We start from the raw sequence: 20,141 nt of genomic DNA, 5'->3' as shown, positions 1-20,141 counted from the left end.
CAGACATTAGTGAAGGAGGGTGTCAGTCTCACTTGTTATCAGCTCGGCTTTGGTCATAATTGTAAATTTAAAATTTTGTAAGAGAGTATACGTGCGTTTAGTTTTCGGTTAAACGGAAGTTAAAGGAGTACGTTATTAAAACAAAAGGATACTTCTGCAAATTAATTCTTACGAAAAAAAAAAAAAAACAATTTACTACCCGTTAATCATACTATTATTATAAAGCTTACAAACTACTCCTACAAATCATTCAACACTGTTAACTCTAACTAAACGGACGTGTGTCCAGACGTAAAACACGGAAATAAATTAATTTCCTTTAAAAAAAATAAAATAAAAAAATGTTACCTTTAAATACTCCAAATACAAATAATAATGAAGGACATTTTATAAACAGCTCCACAAATGTGGCCGGAAAAACTCAAATACGTCCCTCCTCGCCGCGACAATTTTTCGCTCGAATTTACGGTCATCTTGAAAATAACAGTAGTAATAATAATCGTCCTCACACTAGCGGTGACAATGTAACTCCCATTACCACAATATCGAATTTAAGATCGAATGATGTTGTCACCTCATTCACGCATTTACCTCAATCGGCTTCACCAATATGTGATACAAGTTATCAAAGTGATGGCGCTAGCACCTCGTCACCTGATATTTCAATAAGTGATGAAAGGTGTGTTTTTTAGTGTTCTGTGATTGATTTTGTGCATTTAAAAAATATTTGAAAATTTTTTAAAATTTTATTATATTTCCCTTTCCCTTAGAGTGGATAATAATTGTGTGTCCTTTAATGCTTCATGTACATCTCAGGATTACAGCAAACCGGATTTAAATAATGTTCTATCTTCGTCTTTTGTCGGATTACCATTTGGATTTCCAAGTGAAACTCCATTTTCGGCGGGATTGACGGCATTTTGTAAGTAGAAAAGTTAATGTTAAAATAAAGTTTTTTTTTTTAATATTTATTGAAAATTATATAAATTATATATCTAAAAAAGTTTAAATGCTAAAGAATCTAGGGAAAACATCAGATTAGAAAAATGTCACATAACCTAAAAACTAAATTTTTATTACCTTTGCTAAGAAAAATATCACAAAAATTTGAGAAATAAAACAATTTTTTAATGTAAAGAGTTATATTCTTAACATAAAGCAAATTACATAAATACTTCTAAAGGATTACACAGGTCAACAAAATTTAAAAAAAAATCAAAACCCAGAGAGCAAAATATATTTTTTAGAGGATTGAGATCCGAACCGAATGTAATACAACCGATTTTAAAATCGACTGATTGGACTTTCAGACAACATAACACATTTTATAAATAAAGATATCTTCACGCTGTTATAAGGATTCAAATATGACCCAAAAAGGATTTTTTTATTGATCTATTCGATAACTCGAAAACTTGATGTATTAAAAAAAACATATACCTTGATCTCTGGATTAAAAATTTATTGGCCTATGTTATTAATCTAATAACAAGATATGTAGATGGGAGGCAAACTACACCAAGTCAAAATTTCGGAATTTTACTAAAACATTTTGTCGATAAAACTATCCTATCGATAGATGTAAAAAATCTGATCCCGACAGTATAAAAAAAACATATTTTGACATAAAAATTTTAATCGGCATAGTTTACCTCCCACCTACAGATATAATAAATTTTAATAACATTTATAATATGTACATATTAATAAAAAAAAACTATTTCCCCTTATCTTTATCGGTTGATTCTGCTTCAGTCGTATTTTTACTTTGTTCCAAATTATATTGAATATTCTTTAATTCAATGGCTAAAAACATTTTTAAATTGGGATCTTGAATTTTATTAAGAACTAATTGGCGTGCTTGATCACAATTTCCATCCATTAATTTTGCCACTGTCTCAGCATATTCGATCCAAACACAATTTGCACAGCCAGACATACAGCATGTTGTAGGTTCGGGAGGCAGCTAAAGAAAAATTAAAGAAGAAATATTACACAAATATTCTGCACTAAGTAATATATATGTATATATTTTGAGATAATCCATTCAGGGTCGATCATAGGTATTATGCTCTGACTGCAAAACAATGCAAAAATCTAATTTAACTAAGCTGTATATCAATGTATGTTGTTCGGATTTAGAACATTTAGAAATCATACTTTCTCTTCTTAAAAATGTCTGATATTTTGAAATAATTCACCCGCCACTATTTTCTGTAATAAGAAGAATTTTAAATTTTTAAGAAGTGGATTCGGACGTACTTTAGAATCACAATTCCATGAAATTTGATATACATATTATGTTTGACCCTGGGTCGAACCCTAGAGATTTTAGTTAGAATCGCACCCATACAACTGCATCTCGGAATTTCTATTAAACACTCATAAATATAGTGAAGGGTATCGTGGTGAAACTTGGCATAAATAAGTTTTATATGACATCTTTACCAAGTGTTATGAAGATCGGCCCATATTTAACCCCAAGCCCCATATAAACATTATTTCAGATAATCAGTCTAGCGTCCATTAAATACTCAAACATAGCCTTATTATGATAAAATCGGAAAATTCCGTAGGGTTTGTTTAAAAGTTCAATATAATACAAATCTTTTAGAAGAAACTTAAGATCCTATTTCATTAAGGATGATCGGGCATGGCCGACCACATGATATCCTACTCCAATAAATATGTTAAAATTGTGCATTATTTTTTTGTAATGAAGCATTTAAGATGTTTTTTCCCTTAATTATTTTGATTACAAAAAAGCGGTTGGGGGCCAGAGGTAGATATGTACCAATCCTTATAAATTTTGGTAGAGGGATTTAGATTTACATAAAAGTTATTTAGGCAGAATTTCGTAGTAATACTAGTGCATATGAGTGAATTTTTGACTTCATTTTGAATATCAATTTCTCATATCTTTACCAAAATTTAAGGAGATCGGTAAATTTTTAACTCCAAGGCACATATAAACATTCCTTCAGAAAGCCAGTTTGGTGTTCATTAGACACTCGGATATTCTGTATTTGTTTAAACGTTCAATAATCTACCCTCTTCTAATAACTAGCAGGTGTAGGGTATCATACAGATCTTTCAGAAAGAACTTAATATCTCATAGGAACTTAATCATCAATGAGAACAAGTAGGAATCTTTATTCGGGCATGGCCGTTCGCATGATACCCTACATCAATAAGTATGTTTAAAATGTGCTTCATTTTTGATAATGAAGCATTTAAGATGGTTTTTTACCTTAATTCTGAATTATTTTGATAACAAACAATTTTCTGAAAGAGGGGTTATACGAGGGCAAGGGTTAAATATGGGCCTATCCTCACAAATTTTGGTAGAGGGATTTACGCTTACATAAAATGTATTTATGCAGTATTTCGTCGTGTTTATGAGTGAATTATATAATACTTTCATGTACTAGGGTCAAATGTTGCCCGATCATTACGAAAATTGGCAGTATCATTTAAACTTATGTATATGTAGATACTACCACCACATTTAACATAATTATGATCTCCAATGCTATATTAAGGGGTACGGTTATATAGGGGCTAGATGAAATTATTAACTGATTTCAACCATTTTTAATAGACCTTGAAGATAATAGTATATTTTGTGTGACAAACATCAGCACAAACTATAATACTTCCTACTATAGTGGTATAATTATCTTTAAGAATTACTTCTCGAGATTAAATCGAAGACAATGAATTTAAAAAATGCATAAGATAATCATTTTTTAAGAAGAAATTTGAGCGTTAATTATTGCGAAAATTTAACACCGTTGCACAGTGGGGCAGAATGGAAAATTTTTGGAAATAAATCTGGCATTTCTAAACGGCTAATCCGATCGGGATAAAATTTGGCGTGAGCGTAGCCAAGGAGTATTCGAGTTTAAGTTTTGAAGATGAACCCTGCAGATGCCCCAGGGACGGCGCTGTGGCGGCTCAAAGTAGGGTACCTACGACATGTAAAATTTTTAAACTCGTGCCATTTTTTTGTTTTTCACCCAAATACAAAGATTTTTATATTTTGTGAAAGCGCTCGACGAGATCTTGAAAAAACATGCTTGGACATACTACTTATCTCTTATAATATCCGAGTTATAGGCATTTAAAAATTTAGTGATACAAAATTTACCATACCTTGGTCCACCTTTTTTTGAATACCGGGCGTAATTTTGGACCAAATGGACTCAATTTTTTCTTGTTAGTTAGACAACAAAATTTCCAATAATATACAAAAAATTTCAGATCAATATTGTTTACAGATCCAAAAATATACGTTTTTTAATTTAAAAATTCAAAAAATTTTAGATTTTTGGCGTTTTTTTTGCCAAAAATGTATCTTAACTCTTTTATTAATAAAATAAAATTTTTATTAAGAACATATAACAATTTTATAGTTTTCTAAAAGGTATCTTTACGCAGAACGCTTTGGCGTAAAAAACTTGTCCTATTTTTTGAAAATGTTGCCACTGCGTCCTTCCGAATATGACCTATTTTTTATCAAAACTTCAACTTTGGGCGACATGTTCTAAAATCCCAAAGCTGGGATCAGAAAACTGAAAGCAGTTTTGGAAACCTCAATATATTTTCTATTTACTCCAAAAGTATTTTCCCAGCCCTGAAAGAAATGTGGACCCTATGGGCAAAAAAGTAAAAAATCCCATTTTTGGGATTTTCATTCCTATTTTTGGGAATTGCGGGATGCCCTTTGACCTTTTCAATTTTTTTTTGCATATTCTTATTTGAAATGACAAATTTAACAAGCGTTGAAAATTTCATTGAGTTTTGTTCATAAATAAAGATTTTGTCATATATTACATATTTGTTTAATTTCTAAAACTATGATTTATATCAAAATTTTAATAGGATCGCAGATAGCTACAACAATTTAGTCCATATTTATCCCTTAATATCATTTTTTAGTTAGATATGGAAATTCTCGACCCTTTACAAAAAATTTCAAGCCAATATCTCAATTACATTCAAAAATATGTTCATTTAAACCTGTGTCCTTTAATTTCATCTTTTTCATATTTTAGTATTAAGTATGACAGCACATATTTAAATCTTATATTTACCTATTTTCTATTTGTTTGCTTATCTTTATAATTGAAAGGTCCTATTATGCTTAAATTTTCAAAAATTTATAACTATTTTTTACCTAAATTTTTTCGACAGATCATTTCGTTCTGTTTCGTTTATGATCATGTAGGTAAAAATATACAGGTAATGATAATTTCGATTCATTCACTAATAAGAAATATCAATGACTGAATTACAGGTTATAGTAATATAGTCCTAAATGTTAATAGGTAGACAATTCGTAATTTTTTACTTTGGAATACCTGTATCGGAAATGACAAGAATTGGTATATAAGTAAACTTCTCAGATTTTAAGTACCATATTTAATAAATCTACAATGAAGATTACATTAAAGTACGAAGAGTTGTGTTCCGTTTTATGGAGTATATCTTCAAAAGGGCCAGAAAGAATTGAAGACATTTCAAATTATATAAAAACTACATATAGTAGAAAAGTAGACAAAACAGGCATATCAAAAATTGAAAACTTTTTAAAACTTTTTGATGTAAAAAGTAAGTCTGTGGATGGAAATCAAAAGAAATTTCGATTAAAATTTTGTAGTTGGATGGAAACTACTACGGAAATCTCAACTTACAACACATCAACAGGAGCGCCTTGCAAGTCATACGAAGACTTATGTTCAAGGTAAAAAAAAAGAGGGTCACACAAAAACTTTTTTCAATCTCAAATGAGGAAATTGCTGATACATTTAACGAAATGCTGAAAAAGGAAAACCAACATATGGATGTCGTACATATTGCAACTATTCTTCCTAATGCATCACCAAAACGACTTAAGCGAATTGTGGAAAGTATACCAACTCCAACATCATAATCAAATTTTACTGAAGAGGAAGCAATAGCGCTTATGTTGGAACTGGGTCTCAGTCGAAATAAGTACCAAATATTAAGGAAAGCTCTGCATGAAAAAGGACACAATATATTACCATCATACAAGGCGATCCAGGAAAAAAAAAACAAACTATCCTACTAAATCAACAAAAAATAATGAAGAATTGAAAGAACTGAGAGCTGCGGAAAAAAGCAGAATCCAAGAAGAATTTAAAGTTCAGATGGGATTAAACATCGACAAACCACTTTCAAGTTGCGGTAGTACAAATGATGGTAATACGTCGAGAAGGTTTTTTCGTGATTTTGAAATTACTTCAAAAATAACTGGAATCGACAAGGAGTTGCTTCGAAGAGTTAAAACTATTTTAATGGCACTGAATAGTAAACATAAAATTAATGAAAATCAATTTGGGGAATACACATCTGAAATTTCTAAATTACTTGTATCTCTGTATCCATGGAGGGAACTAACACCAACAGTACACAAAGTATTGTGTCATGGTCAAATAATAATTGAATCGAATATTCTTCCACTTGGAGAGTTAACAGAAGAAGCCCAGGAAGCGAGGAATCGAGATTTTAAGCATGTTCAACTATTCAGCTCAAGAAAATGCTCCAGGCAATCACAGAATGAAGATATTTTTAATAGTTTACTTCTATCTTCTGATCCTGTTCTTTCAACTATGCGAAAAAGATGGATTTGTTATGAAACTCTATCATCTCAAAACAAGGAGGATTTAAAGGACTTATATTACCTTCTGGATATGTATACCGATATGACAGATTATTTTATAGAAAATAAGTAGTGCTAGGAATTAACTATATAAGTAGGTTTAAGACAAACAGTTCAAATAAAAAAAGCTATTATACTAACTGATGATATTGTATTAAATTGTGTTTTATATTTCGGTGGGCGGGAAAGGTAATTTGTGTGGGGTGATTTAGGTGTTGTTGTGCGTGGCTCATAATACAATTATAATTTTTTTTATTTTATATACAATATTATAATAAAATAATTAACTAAATAATTTTTAAAAATTGTCCAAATATTTTATTCAACACCAAATGTATGTTCTGTCATACTTAATACTAAAATATGAAAAAGATGAAATTAAAGGACACAGGTTTAAATGAACATATTTTTGAATGTAATTGAGATATTGGCTTGAAATTTTTTGTAAAGGGTCGAGAATTTCCATATCTAACTAAAAAATGATATTAAGGGATAAATATGGACTAAATTGTTGTAGCTATCTGCGATCCTATAAAAATTTTGATATAAATCATAGTTTTAGAAATTAAACAAATATGTAATATATGACAAAATCTTTATTTATGAACAAAACTCAATGAAATTTTCAACGCTTGTTAAATTTGTCATTTCAAATAAGAATATGCAAAAAAAAAAAATTGAAAAGGTCAAAGGGCATCCCGCAATTCCCAAAAATAGGAATGAAAATCCCAAAAATGGGATTTTTTACTTTTTTGCCCATAGGGTCCACATTTCTTTCAGGGCTGGGAAAATACTTTTGGAGTAAATAGAAAATATATTGAGGTTTCCAAAACTGCTTTCAGTTTTCTGATCCCAGCTTTGGGATTTTAGAACATGTCGCCCAAAGTTGAAGTTTTGATAAAAAATAGGTCATATTCGGAAGGACGCAGTGGCAACATTTTCAAAAAATAGGACAAGTTTTTTACGCCAAAGCGTTCTGCGTAAAGATACCTTTTAGAAAACTATAAAATTGTTATATGTTCTTAATAAAAATTTTATTTTATTAATAAAAGAGTTAAGATACATTTTTGGCAAAAAAACGCCAAAAATCTAAAATTTTTTGAATTTTTAAATTAAAAAACGTATATTTTTGGATCTGTAAACAATATTGATCTGAAATTTTTTGTATATTATTGGAAATTTTGTTGTCTAACTAACAAGAAAAAATTGAGTCCATTTGGTCCAAAATTACGCCCGGTATTCAAAAAAAGGTGGACCAAGGTATGGTAAATTTTGTATCACTAAATTTTTAAATGCCTATAACTCGGATATTATAAGAGATAAGTAGTATGTCCAAGCATGTTTTTTCAAGATCTCGTCGAGCGCTTTCACAAAATATAAAAATCTTTGTATTTGGGTGAAAAACAAAAAAATGGCACGAGTTTAAAAATTTTACATGTCGTAGGTACCCTACTTTGAGCCGCCACAGCGCCGTCCCTGGGGCATCTGCAGGGTTCATCTTCAAAACTTAAACTCGAATACTCCTTGGCTACGCTCACGCCAAATTTTATCCCGATCGGATCAGCCGTTTAGAAATGCCAGATTTATTTCCAAAAAATTTCCATTCTGCCCCACTGTGCGTTGTAGGGTAGAGTTATTAAATTTAGACATAAAGATAGGAATTCCCTTACAAATAAGCTGAGATCCTCCTTTATAACTACATATTACTTATGTAGTTTTAGTATCGATCCAAATTTTCGTTAGAGCAATACGTTTTATTCCGATAACATTTAACTATAAAAACTTACCTCAATTTCGTTAGAATTTTCGCTGGAATATCGTAAAAAATGAGCACAAATAGTTTTGCCAGTTTGTAAAATTACATTTTTTGAAACACTTCTAGTTAAAACAGGATACATTTCTTAAAGAAATAAAAAATAAAAATCAATATAAAAATATACACTTATATATTTTTATACCAAAAAGTGGCAAAAATTTCTCACAATATACACAGGTGTTAAACACTTAAAAAAATTATTAAAAAAAAAACTTATTATTAATAAAAAAATTAGTTCCGGCATGCAAAAGCAAAAAACAAAACGTAATTATTATAAAAAATAATAAATATTCTTCGTATGAAGATATTAAATTTCAAAACAAAAAAGTGTGTTCATAAAAACCGTAATCGGAAGAACTTTAGAAAAAAATTATGTATAAGGATTTAATCAAGTATGAAACGGTTGTTTTTTTTTTGTGGTTGTGGTTCTTACACTTAACATAACAGCCGAAACTTGTGGTAAAACCTGTTAGCAAAGATTTGTAATGAAAAAGGATTTTCAGTTAAAAGTGGACAAATGCAGAAAAAATACTTATAGTCATTAGGAAAAAAATTAACATTGTAATTGATCTGAAAAGGAAGCCTAAAAAACTTAAACTTTTAGGATTTGTAATTTATGTGCAAACAAATACATATTACATTAGTTAAAAAAAATAAAACTACTGAGTATTGTATTACAAATTGCCTTTTTATGCTGATTTTAGAAAAAAAATATAACCAGTTTACAAAATCTGAAATAAGAACACCTGAATAAGGGTTAAGTTTTTTTCGTAATTAGTTACTACCATAGTGATATAAATTAAATGAATGTTAAGGCCAATTTTTTAATTAAAAGTAAAGTGGAGAATATTGTAGAAGAGTGAAATAAATTACCTTTGTTAAAAGCAAAGGTTATAAGTTAAAATTAGCCTAATTTAGTTTAATTAAAATTTAGTTTAATTAAAATTTAGTTTAATTCTATATTATTTATGTATAAAATGAATGTGTGTTTATTTGTTTGTTGGTTTGTGGGTGTGTTTGAAGCCTATAGACGCCCAAATGGCTGAAATTGCAAGTAGGCGAGATGCCATGCCCACATATCCATTATGTATTAAAAGTAGCAATAGCTAGAGTGTTAAAATTTACATAGACAATTTTGACATCCAAGTGAATATTTGGGGACAAAATGGGCGGACTGGCTATCAGTTTATCTGAGTCTAAAAATTTTGTCGCAGCCGCTTTAGTATATTTGTTTCATATTTAAGACAAAATGGACGGACTAAAAATAGGGGGTGTGAAACATTCTTTAAGAATTAAATACAAAAATTCGTATATCTGGAAAACCATCAGTGCCAAAATTCTAAAATTTTGCACGGGCAACATTAAAATCCATATGAACAATTTGGGAGGAAATGGCCGGACTAGCAATAAGGGGCGTGGCATCTCCCATATAAATTTAATATAAAAAATCGTATATCAGGGAAATCATTAGAGATAAAATACTAAAATTTTGCACGGGCAACTTTGACATCCACGTTAACTTTTGGGTAATAATATAGCGGTTTAGCAATAGGGGTTTTGACATCTCTCATATGAATGAAATAGAAAAATTCGTATATCTGGGAAACCTTTAGAGATATAATCCTCAAATTTTGCCTGGAAAGGGTGATAAAAGGGTAAAATTGCAGTTGTTGGCGTGACATCTCCCATCTAAATTAAATTCAATGAATTGCATATCTTAAAAACTGTTGCAGCACCAAAATTGTAAAGAGTATTTTTATTTAAAAGAATCTAAGGATTAATACAAGGAATAACGTGGATCTCGATTATTAAAACCGTTCTTATAAGGGCCTATTGTAGCCGATTGTCACCAAATTTAGTAGATGGATTTAGGTAAAAATGGTTTATGTTTAATTATATTTAAAGCTGTTGCAATCTTGGCTCATAATTTGGCGCTGCGAATTATGGCCCCAGGTAAAATGGCCCCAAAACGTAAAACGAAATATGGCCCCAACAAAGATACAGGAAACAAAAACACGAAACTTTTGTTTTTTTTTCATATATTTTTTGGGGTATTTCAACATTTTTACATTTGGGGTAATACTGCATTTTGCAAAAAAAATAAAAATGACCCCAATGTTGTGAAATGAAGAAATACCCCAAAACAAAACTTTTTTCCTTTGGGGCTAATTTTCATTCTTAAATTTTGTAAAATACGTGAATATTAAAATATTAAAAAGGGACCTAAAAAACCATATAATAATTAGGGGTGATCTTTCATTATTACTATTTATTAATATTTTATAAAAAATCAGAACATTATCGCGCGATATTTTTTATTAAAAAATATTTTATGTAATAATATTTGTTGTATTTTCATAAAATGTTTGTTAATTTTGAACATATTTTTACAAAAAATATTTCAAGAATGTTCAAAATTAACAAACATTTAATGAAAATACAACAAAAATTATTAAATATGAAATTTTATAAATATGTTAGCTTATATTTGAGGTGGGATGTCATAATGTCCATTGACGTTATGACACACCAAAAAGTTTCATAGTGTCCATGGACGTTATGACAATTTTTAAAAGTGTTATAATGTCCATTGACATTGTATCACTTTTAAAACAGAACTGTATTTGAAAATTTGTAAAGAATTTATGAAAGGGACATTCTTACCCCCAAAGGAATTTATCCTAAATTTGGTGTATGTTGCATTTTGGTTTCCATTTAAAAAGTTTTCTGTATAGCCGGCCTTCGGCCGGGCGCAGGGGTTTTAAACTCTGGGGTATTTTGAATACCGGCTTCGCTAAATTAAGCCTTCTTTTGATAAATGGACTCTTTGAAATCCATAGACTTTATGTTACATTGCTCATATGCATTGTGACACTTTTGAAATTGTTATAACGTCCATGGACACTAGACTCAATTTAGTGAGTCATAACGCCCATGGAAAATATGACACTGGACTTTATGACACGTCACCTATATTTGAATTAAAATTAAATGGGGTGAAATTTCATTTACGTTTTTGGGGTAATTGTTCATTACGAAAAATTAACCCAATATTTGGGGCCACTTTTCATTTCAACCTTGGGGGGATTTTTCATTAATTTTGGGGTGATTTTTCTTAAAAAATGTTAGGGTTATACTTCATAATGAATTTTGACCCCAACATTGGGGCAATTTTTCGTTTTATATTTTGGGGCCATTTTACCTGGGGCCATAATTCGCAGCGCCTCATAATTTAGAATAATATTAGCCGGGAATTTGCAAAATATTGTACAATTTAACCGATTTTATTGTCGTAAAACTAACTTCTTATCATTGCTTCGAGGTCTATTTTGTTTTATTGCGTTGAGAATAAATTGAACACTAGATGACTGTACAATTTGTTAACCTGAATAATGGAAGCACTGATCTGATAATTAAAATAATTAGAATCATTATTGATGATGTTCATAAGAAAATAATACTTGGTGGAACTAGAATGATCCTATCTATTTATTATAAGGAGCTGGAATCGAAACAAATGATCATTGGAGACCGGTACCGATAATAACCGGGGCCAAACAGAGACCAAAATATACTTTCCCAAAGAGTTGAGCTGCGCTAAATGCGAATATCGAATTGCACTTTCACATCAGATTTTCGGCGTCATGAAAAAACTCCCCACGAAATAACTCCCCAAAACAAAAATGAAATAACTCCCTTAAAATTTGTTCAGAAAGCAAAAACAACGAAATTTAATTCGTTTTTGGGGCATTATTTCACACTTAAAATGGGCAGTTATTTCATTATGAAATAATTCCTCAAAATTCAAAAATGAAATAAATCCCTAAAAATATTTTTGGGGAGTTATTTCATTATATTACTTTTATCACACGAAATAAAAAAATATATGTCTGATAGACGGCTTTTGGCCGGGCGCAAGGGTTTTATCCTCTGAGGTACAAAGGACACCGGCTTCGCTAAGAATACACTCTCCCTGTATCGAGAGTGTTCAGCCTTAGGCCGGCTATTTAGGAAATCTTTACTAAGCGAAGCCGGTGTTGGTCATATTATAGAGCGGTAAATCCTTGCGTCCGGCCATAGGCCGGCTATTTAGGAAATATTTATTAAGCGAAGCCGTTATTGGACATACCATAGAGTAAAAAGTCCTTGCGCCCGGCCGCAGGCCGCCTATTAAGGGAATCTTTATTAAGCGATTAAACTGAAATATATTAAACTTCGAAGCCACACTCGAAAGTATGAGCGACCTACATTTTTTAGAAATGTCACTAAAACCAACTTGTTCCATAATTTGTTATTTTTAAATGGGAACTTATTTTTAAATGGGAACTTCAGACATACAGGAAGATTGTTTCATATGAAATAAATCCCCAAAAATGGGGTGTTATTTCATTTTAATTTAGGAAGTTATTTCATTTCGTTGGGAAATTATTTCATAATGATATAAGTCCCCAAAATTGAGAACTTATTTAATTTTTGTTTTAGGGAGTTATTTCATGACGCCCAGATTTTCGTGAAAACATATCATAAATTTGAAAAACAGCGCCATATTTAGGATGTTATAATAGCGCATATAAAAGCCCAATCTGTCGACTTTAAATAAAGTTTTAACCTCTGTTAAATCGAAATTTCGTAATTTTTTTAATTTTGAGCTCATCGGGGTAAAATAATCATAAATTTATGAACTAAAAAAGTCTTTAAAAGACCCAACAAAATTCCAGTCAGGATTTTCAACCGTTGGTAATATTTTTACATATCCTTTCAACATAATTGTCATAAGGTACTTTAACTCTTTTATATACAGTGTCTCTCATAATTATTCGAATTTGGGTAAACTATAAAAAGAAACCAAATTTAATAATATATTTTGTGTGCAAAAAAAATAAATTAATTTGTTATATTGTCTAGATAGTCCTTATGTTTGATATCACGCTTTTTAAAACTTGAAAAATTTGCATTGACTTAAATTAATTGTGCTTTTTTAAAAAAAGTCCATGAAATTGCCTCACAAAAGTATACGAATTTTTCCTGTATTTCATATTTGATCATATTATACGCAACACAAATTTTAGAATCGAATGGTTTTTATGCGTAATATTGTTTTAAGGGGTTACTATCCACGGAAAGGATATATTTTTGGCCCATTTGGTCCACAATTTTGGGGAATTTGTACCCTCTTTTCATGTAATATCATTAAAATGGCGATTTTTGGCCATAATTGCAAATTTTTCTCCTTTTTCCAGATATAAAACAAAAATTTTATATTGGGACTTAAAAGACCCCTTGGGGTATCTAAAAATAATATTTTTTGTTACAAGAATCTGTATTTAAACGTCCCAAGATAAATTATTCGGGTCATTCTTCTGTCGCTAATTCAATATATTGGAACTTAAGTCCATTTTTATAATACTACGATCAACTATTTTCGGGGAAAGTTTTCTGGTATATATTCTTTTAGATATCAGCTTTAATACATTTTAAGTTTTCAATGTGTTGTGGAAGTGTAAAACTCCAAAACATGCCTCGAAGAAGCACCATTCAAAATAGTAAAATCATTATTTTTATATACCAATGGCCTCCATGCTGCATGGCACGATATCATTATGATCACATCAAAAATGTTGATATGTGTTTAAATATTATTTACTATGATCAAATTAAAACCAAAATTTAGGACTTACAGTGTTATTGTAACGGGCTACATAAGCGTGAAAGTTACGAGTAGTAAAAACTGAAATCTACTATATAGGATGACGTTTTGTTAAGGCATGTTTTGGGGTTGTATACCGCTATTATATATTGAAAATTTAAAATACATTAGTGCCAATATGTACATGAATATACACTAGACAACTTTGTCGGAAAATATCGTCCCTAGAGGTACGAAAAGGGACTTATGATCCAGATAATTCAATTAGAAACTGAAAAACGATACCAAAAAATACATCTTGGAACGTTTAAGTACAGATCCTTATAACAAAAAATATTATTTTTAGATACCCTATGGGTTCTATTAAATTCCAATATTAAATTTTGGTTTTATCTCTGGAAAAAGAGTGAAAACATACAAATATAGCCAAAAATCGCCATTTTAATGATATTACATGAAAAGGGGGTACAAATTCCCCAAAATTGTGGACCAAATGGGTCAAAAATATATCCATGCGGTTGATAGTAACCCCTTAAAACAATATTAAGCATAAAACCATGCGATTCTAAAATTTGTGTATCGTATAATATGATCAAATATGAAATACGGGAAAAATTCGCATACTTTTGTGAAGTAGTTTCATGGACTTTTTTTAAAAAAAGCACAAATAATTTAAGTAAATGTAAAGTTTTCAAATTTTAAGGGGCGTGATATCAAAACTAAGGACTATCTAGACCAACGGTTCCCAAAAGGGGGTCCGCGGACCCCTAGTGGTCCGTAGCAAAATCCTAGGGGGTCCGCGAAGACGAACGAAAAAAATCATGAATAAAAAATATTCTCTATATGTTAGAAAATATTAAAAATATCTCCAAATTTTTCGTAAATACTAAAATACACAATTTTTATTCAATAATCCCAGATTTGTTGGTGACTTTTTGAATTTTATTGTTTCGGTCGTTTATCAGGATGAAGCTAGGCCCTACAAAATTATTGTTTCACTTTTATAAAGTAAAGTATTACGTGATTTGTAATTTTTATAAATATTTATGTATCGAAATAAATGTTTTTATATCAGACGGATAATGATTTGCCTTAGAATTAAATACTGATACTGGTATCCCGGAATATGAAGTTAGGTCACATTTCATAATATTTTTTAAATTGTAAGCAAAAGTGTTAATCTAGTTAATTTTAAATATAAATATTCCATTCCGACGTGATACACAGATTTTAACTTCATTTTGTTGTCCAATATTATTAAATCAATATCAGAAAATTCATTGCGTTTTGCGTAAATAGTCAAAACCAGGCAGTGAAATAATTCGTAGGTATTTTAAAATTAAAATTTAAGATCCAAATTCACAGTACATTCGCAAAGACTTCATGTCATATTTTATGTGGATAACGCATTCCGCAACAACATCGAAGAAGTCTAACTTTCTCATATTTTCCCGAAAACTTAGCTTACATACTCAACTCACTCCTATGCAATCGCAAAAAAATTTGGAAACATGACTTTTTAAGCACATGTCGGCAATACTTGATAAAGAAACCTTTTCGCTACCTTGACGAGAAATGAACATGAAAGCTCTCACGATCATAAAATTAAACATCATGTTAGAAGTCATTCTATATTTAAAACCATGCAATTGAAAACATTTCCGAAATACTAAATATTCTCAATAAACGGGAATATTTTATAGGGTTTATGGACCAGGACAAAAACAATTTTCGGATGAACAATTATTTATAACAATAAGATATCAAAATATGTATGGGGGTCCGTGAAATTAAATAAATTCCTCAAGGGGTCCGCGAAGTAAAAAACGGTGGGAACCGCTGATCTAGACAATATAACAAATTAATTTATTTATTTTCAACACAAAATATATTATTAATTTGGTTTCTTTTCATAGTTTACCTAAATTCGAATACTTATGAGAGACACTGTATAAATCTTTTTCATATAAAGTGTTGGAAATAGAATCTGTCATATATCCAAGTCAATTGACAAGTTACATTATAATTCCTATAGAGTGTATAATACATATTCAATAGCAGATAGAAATCCTTATTATAACTTTTTAATTTATATTTTACGCTTGAAGTAATCTTATCAATATTTCAAACAAGAAGTAAAAATTTTGTGTTTTTTTAACAATAACAATATGAAAAGCATCCTCACATCTTTCATTTAATTCTCTCAAACATTCATACATACATATATTTTTGAATTGCCTAGACAAGCACATAAAAAAATATTAAACAAACAATAGAACATTATAGCCAACATACACAGATGTTAGTATTGTGTGAAAATTCCCGGATCAGTTGAAGATTTTAAATATTTCGTTTAGGGAAAAAGGGTATGGGTGGGGGTGTTTTTTTTTTTCATTTATTAATATTTGATTAACAAGTGTTAAACGGAATGTATACATATGAATTGTTCAGATATCAACAAATAATTTACAAGTTTATTGTGTTTGTTTGCTTGTTGTGGTCTTTAATTAATTGTTAACCATTTTTTATTCACACGCAACATTTTGTGGCATTATAATAATGAGGGGGTAACTTAACATGGTCTCATCATAAGGAAATAACAATTCAAGTGTTTTTTAAGGATTCCCAAAAAATATATATCTGTTTACAATAATAAGTAGAGATTAATTTCAATTTAACATCTTCATTAGGGAAAAAATTAATGCGTGTTTAAGGAGCATTAAAATTATGATAATATAAATATTTGTAGGAAGGGGGACGAAATTGTCTATAGAGTTTATTTTATTCTAATTATTAATAGATCTTTTTAATGGCATGTATCTGATTATTAACTGTTACAGTTTTTATATTATTATTTTAATGTTTAAATTTATTTTCGAATTTTAGTGGCTCGTCGCCGTCGCAAAGAGGGCAGACAACGTCGTCAACGTACCACGTTTAGTAATGAACAGACTTTGCGTTTGGAAGTGGAATTTCATCGTAATGAGTACATATCACGTAGTAAACGTTTTGAATTGGCCGAATCATTGGGTCTTTCGGAGACCCAAATAAAAATATGGTTTCAAAATCGTCGAGCGAAGGATAAACGAATTGAAAAGGCCCAAATTGATCAACAATATAGGTGAGTAATATAGTTTGAAAATTTTGGATTTGGAACAACCAATTGACCGGCTACTGCGTATTTATCGTTCAAATATTAGTGAACTGATACGGACTTAGTTTACACAAATATTTAACACATAGACCAAAGTATACATTTCTAAAGGATTTTAGCCATATTTGAAACGTTATAACAGCGTGAAAATAACTTTATTTATAAAATAAAGTCAACAGATTAGACTTTCAGACGACTGTTATAACACGAATAACGGTGTTTTTGCAATCTATATGATACGATATCTGGAAAACCTATGATAGCGAAATTCTTAGATTTCGATGATTTGAATTCATCGTTGCCCAATCCTTTAGAAAACTATACATTAGTCTCTGAGTTTCGACTTTTATGTTCAAAATATGTTGGTTCCACTGTTCTAACAATGTTTTGAATGTGAATGATTTTTGGATGTAAAGGATTTCGCTGACTTGACAATCTTTTGCCGAGTATGACTCGGTTCGTTTCGGAGCGAAAGATGAAAATAAATTTTGATTGATTTGAATACAATGATAGAATAGGATAAGTTTTATTACATTTTGCATGAACATGGAGTGTATTGCAGAGCCAACAGATTATTTTACTGTGATTTAATTGAAGCTTTCGGACTGAAACAGATAAGCTTTTATTATAATAGTACTGGCAAACCCAAAGTCGAGAAATAGTGGACACGTTATCTTTAGATTTAGTTTTTTATGTCTATCGCCCAATTTCGCATTATGAAACTGTAAGTTGACGTTATGATAGTAAGATATAAATTTTACAGATTTGCGGTAATCGCAAATTGTTCATAAGTTAACCTCGAAGTCGTGTGATTTCAGGGTATTCGATTATTATTTTTAGGAATATTTTTCATCCCTAGATTACACCGATAAGCTAGAGATAACTGTAGCGATAAAATAACATCAAAGGAAATCCTGCAAGGAAATAGCCCGTGTCGATAGACTCGTAGACCAATTTAAACATTCCATTAATCAGATTATAAACAAGTAAGAAATTTTAGTCGGGCATGGCTGACCATATAACATCATAACACCAATTCTGATTATAAAATGTGATTTATTTTTCATAACGTTGAATTTTACCTTGGATCCTATATATTAAGGCACTTTATTGATGAAAAACTAAAATTCTGATAGAGGCTTTATTAGGGGGGCTATAGGCAAATATGGTCCGATCCATTAAAAATTTGTTGGATGGATTTATGTTTGTGTTATGCTTATAGGTGAATTGTAGACATTCAAATAATTTTCTAAGGGGGGTACGATCAAATGAAGCCTTATTATTACGAAATTCAGCATGGTATTATTTTTTGTATTATTCGGTTATATGGGGTAATAATGGACCTATTTCAACCATTATCAATAAGCCTAGTCCTTGGACTAACAAATTTCATCAAATAATCTTAAAAATTGCTACGTTTATACACAGACGAACGGTGGGACATGTCTTAAAAAACTCAGAAAATAATTACAAGCCGACTATTTTACTTTAAGATGGGTACAGGAGTAATATTTCTGTGCATTGCAAACATCAAAACAAATCCATTGTACCCTCCCCCCTAATTTTGTAATTGTAACATTCACAATGGACTCAACTATTGCAGAACTTTAAGTAAAGACGTCAGTTGATAATGTCACATGGCCTTGAATTTGAAATTTTAATTAAAACGTGTATTAAGTTCCTGTTATTATTTTTGGAAAACCAATAAAGCAGAAAACAAACGGAAGTAAAACTACAAAAAAAAACGTAACAAAACGGTAACAAAAACAAAATAGAATTAGCAGTAAAAATATGATTAACGGACGTAATTAAATTAACACGAACCTGAAATTTTACGACATTTACTGGCACACAATTCCCATTAAACTATAAATAGAGACAACTAAAAAAAGACATAAATGTCGCTTTATCAGTAGATGATCTCTACATAATTATTTAATGATTTTCCAATTGTTTTATTGTTCGCTTTTTGTTATTTTATCTCTTTTTAGGAATTTTGTGGTGGCCAATGGTTTTATGAATTCCATAATGGGTCACAATGCAACATATACGCCAACAGCTCTTCAGCAAAATTTCTATACACCACAGTCTCAACAACAGCCATCACAACATTTAAATATAACAATGCCAGCCAATATAAATACTAGCCAAATTGGGCCAAAACCTACCACGAACACACCTTCTTCCCAGCTAACACAGATTCATCATAATGCCCACACACAACTCACTTCGTCGAGCAGGAGATTGAATAATGATGCCCTTATCAATAATCCCAATATCTTGCCTAATGCCAATAATAATTACATTGATATTAATAGTTTTCACAAACAGGAGAGTGTTGTTGCCTCCACTTCTGCCAACAGTTTATGTAATGATGGCACCAGCACAGGAAACAATTGTAATTTTAATAAACTTATTAATTCGTGTTAACAGACAAATAATTATTGTATTTCTAAGCATCCGCATTCAAATTTAAATTAAAATATTTATATGTATGTACTAAGGATTAAAAATATAAAAATTTCAACAATAAGTAATAAAACATAATCAAAATTTTTGTAAAGGTAAACAAATGTTTTGTAAAGCTTATTCAAGGATAAAACTAAAAAGAATAGTAAGTGGCTGGTTAATTTGCATGAATCTTTTATGGTTGAGAGATTTCTTTTAAATTTAAGATTTTTTATTTAAAAAACAAAAAGTTTAATTTGAAGAATTTTGTTCAGAAAAGGTATAAAAAACCTAATTTAAATAATTCTGGAAAAATACAATAGATTACAAGTTTTATTCAAAAGATTATTCAATCAATTCTAAGACGATCCTGCCATGTCCTTCCGTTTGT

At 30.2% G+C, this 20,141-nt stretch overlaps 2 protein-coding genes across 2 annotated transcripts in view; one reads left to right on the top strand and one right to left on the bottom strand.

Moving 5' to 3' along the window:
• Positions 1 to 631, bottom strand: part of LOC119603281 (mitogen-activated protein kinase kinase kinase 4) — a 34,364-nt gene extending 33,733 nt beyond the window's left edge. Inside the window, exon 1 of the mRNA XM_037955267.1 lies at positions 349 to 631. The gene's annotated coding sequence lies outside the window, so the exon portion shown is untranslated. The remainder of the gene's footprint in view (positions 1 to 348) is intronic.
• Positions 406 to 19,732, top strand: LOC119603278 (homeobox protein rough). The gene is made up of 5 exons (XM_037955264.1): positions 406 to 410; positions 488 to 679; positions 771 to 922; positions 17,035 to 17,269; positions 19,294 to 19,732. The coding sequence occupies exons 1-5, from the start codon at positions 406 to 408 to the stop codon at positions 19,730 to 19,732; spliced, it is 1,023 nt and encodes a 340-aa protein (XP_037811192.1).
• Positions 19,733 to 20,141: the final 409 nt, after the last annotated feature.

Source organism: Lucilia sericata, unplaced genomic scaffold (assembly GCF_015586225.1).
Source record: "Lucilia sericata isolate MDLA Ls3-8-SP2 unplaced genomic scaffold, ASM1558622v1 Contig000286F_arrow, whole genome shotgun sequence".
NCBI classification, from domain to species: Eukaryota; Metazoa; Arthropoda; class Insecta; order Diptera; family Calliphoridae; genus Lucilia; species Lucilia sericata.
Note: the sequence above shows the minus strand (reverse complement) of the source record. Positions and strands in the feature narration are given on the sequence as shown.

What these genes read in the sequence shown, in the direction of transcription:
- LOC119603278 (XM_037955264.1), top strand. An exon ending in ATTTCAATAAGTGATGAAAG is followed by an intron (nt 680 to 770) that starts GTGTGTTTTTTA and finishes CCTTTCCCTTAG; the next exon opens with AGTGGATAATAATTGTGTGT. An exon ending in GGCGGGATTGACGGCATTTT is followed by an intron (nt 923 to 17,034) that starts GTAAGTAGAAAA and finishes TTCGAATTTTAG; the next exon opens with TGGCTCGTCGCCGTCGCAAA.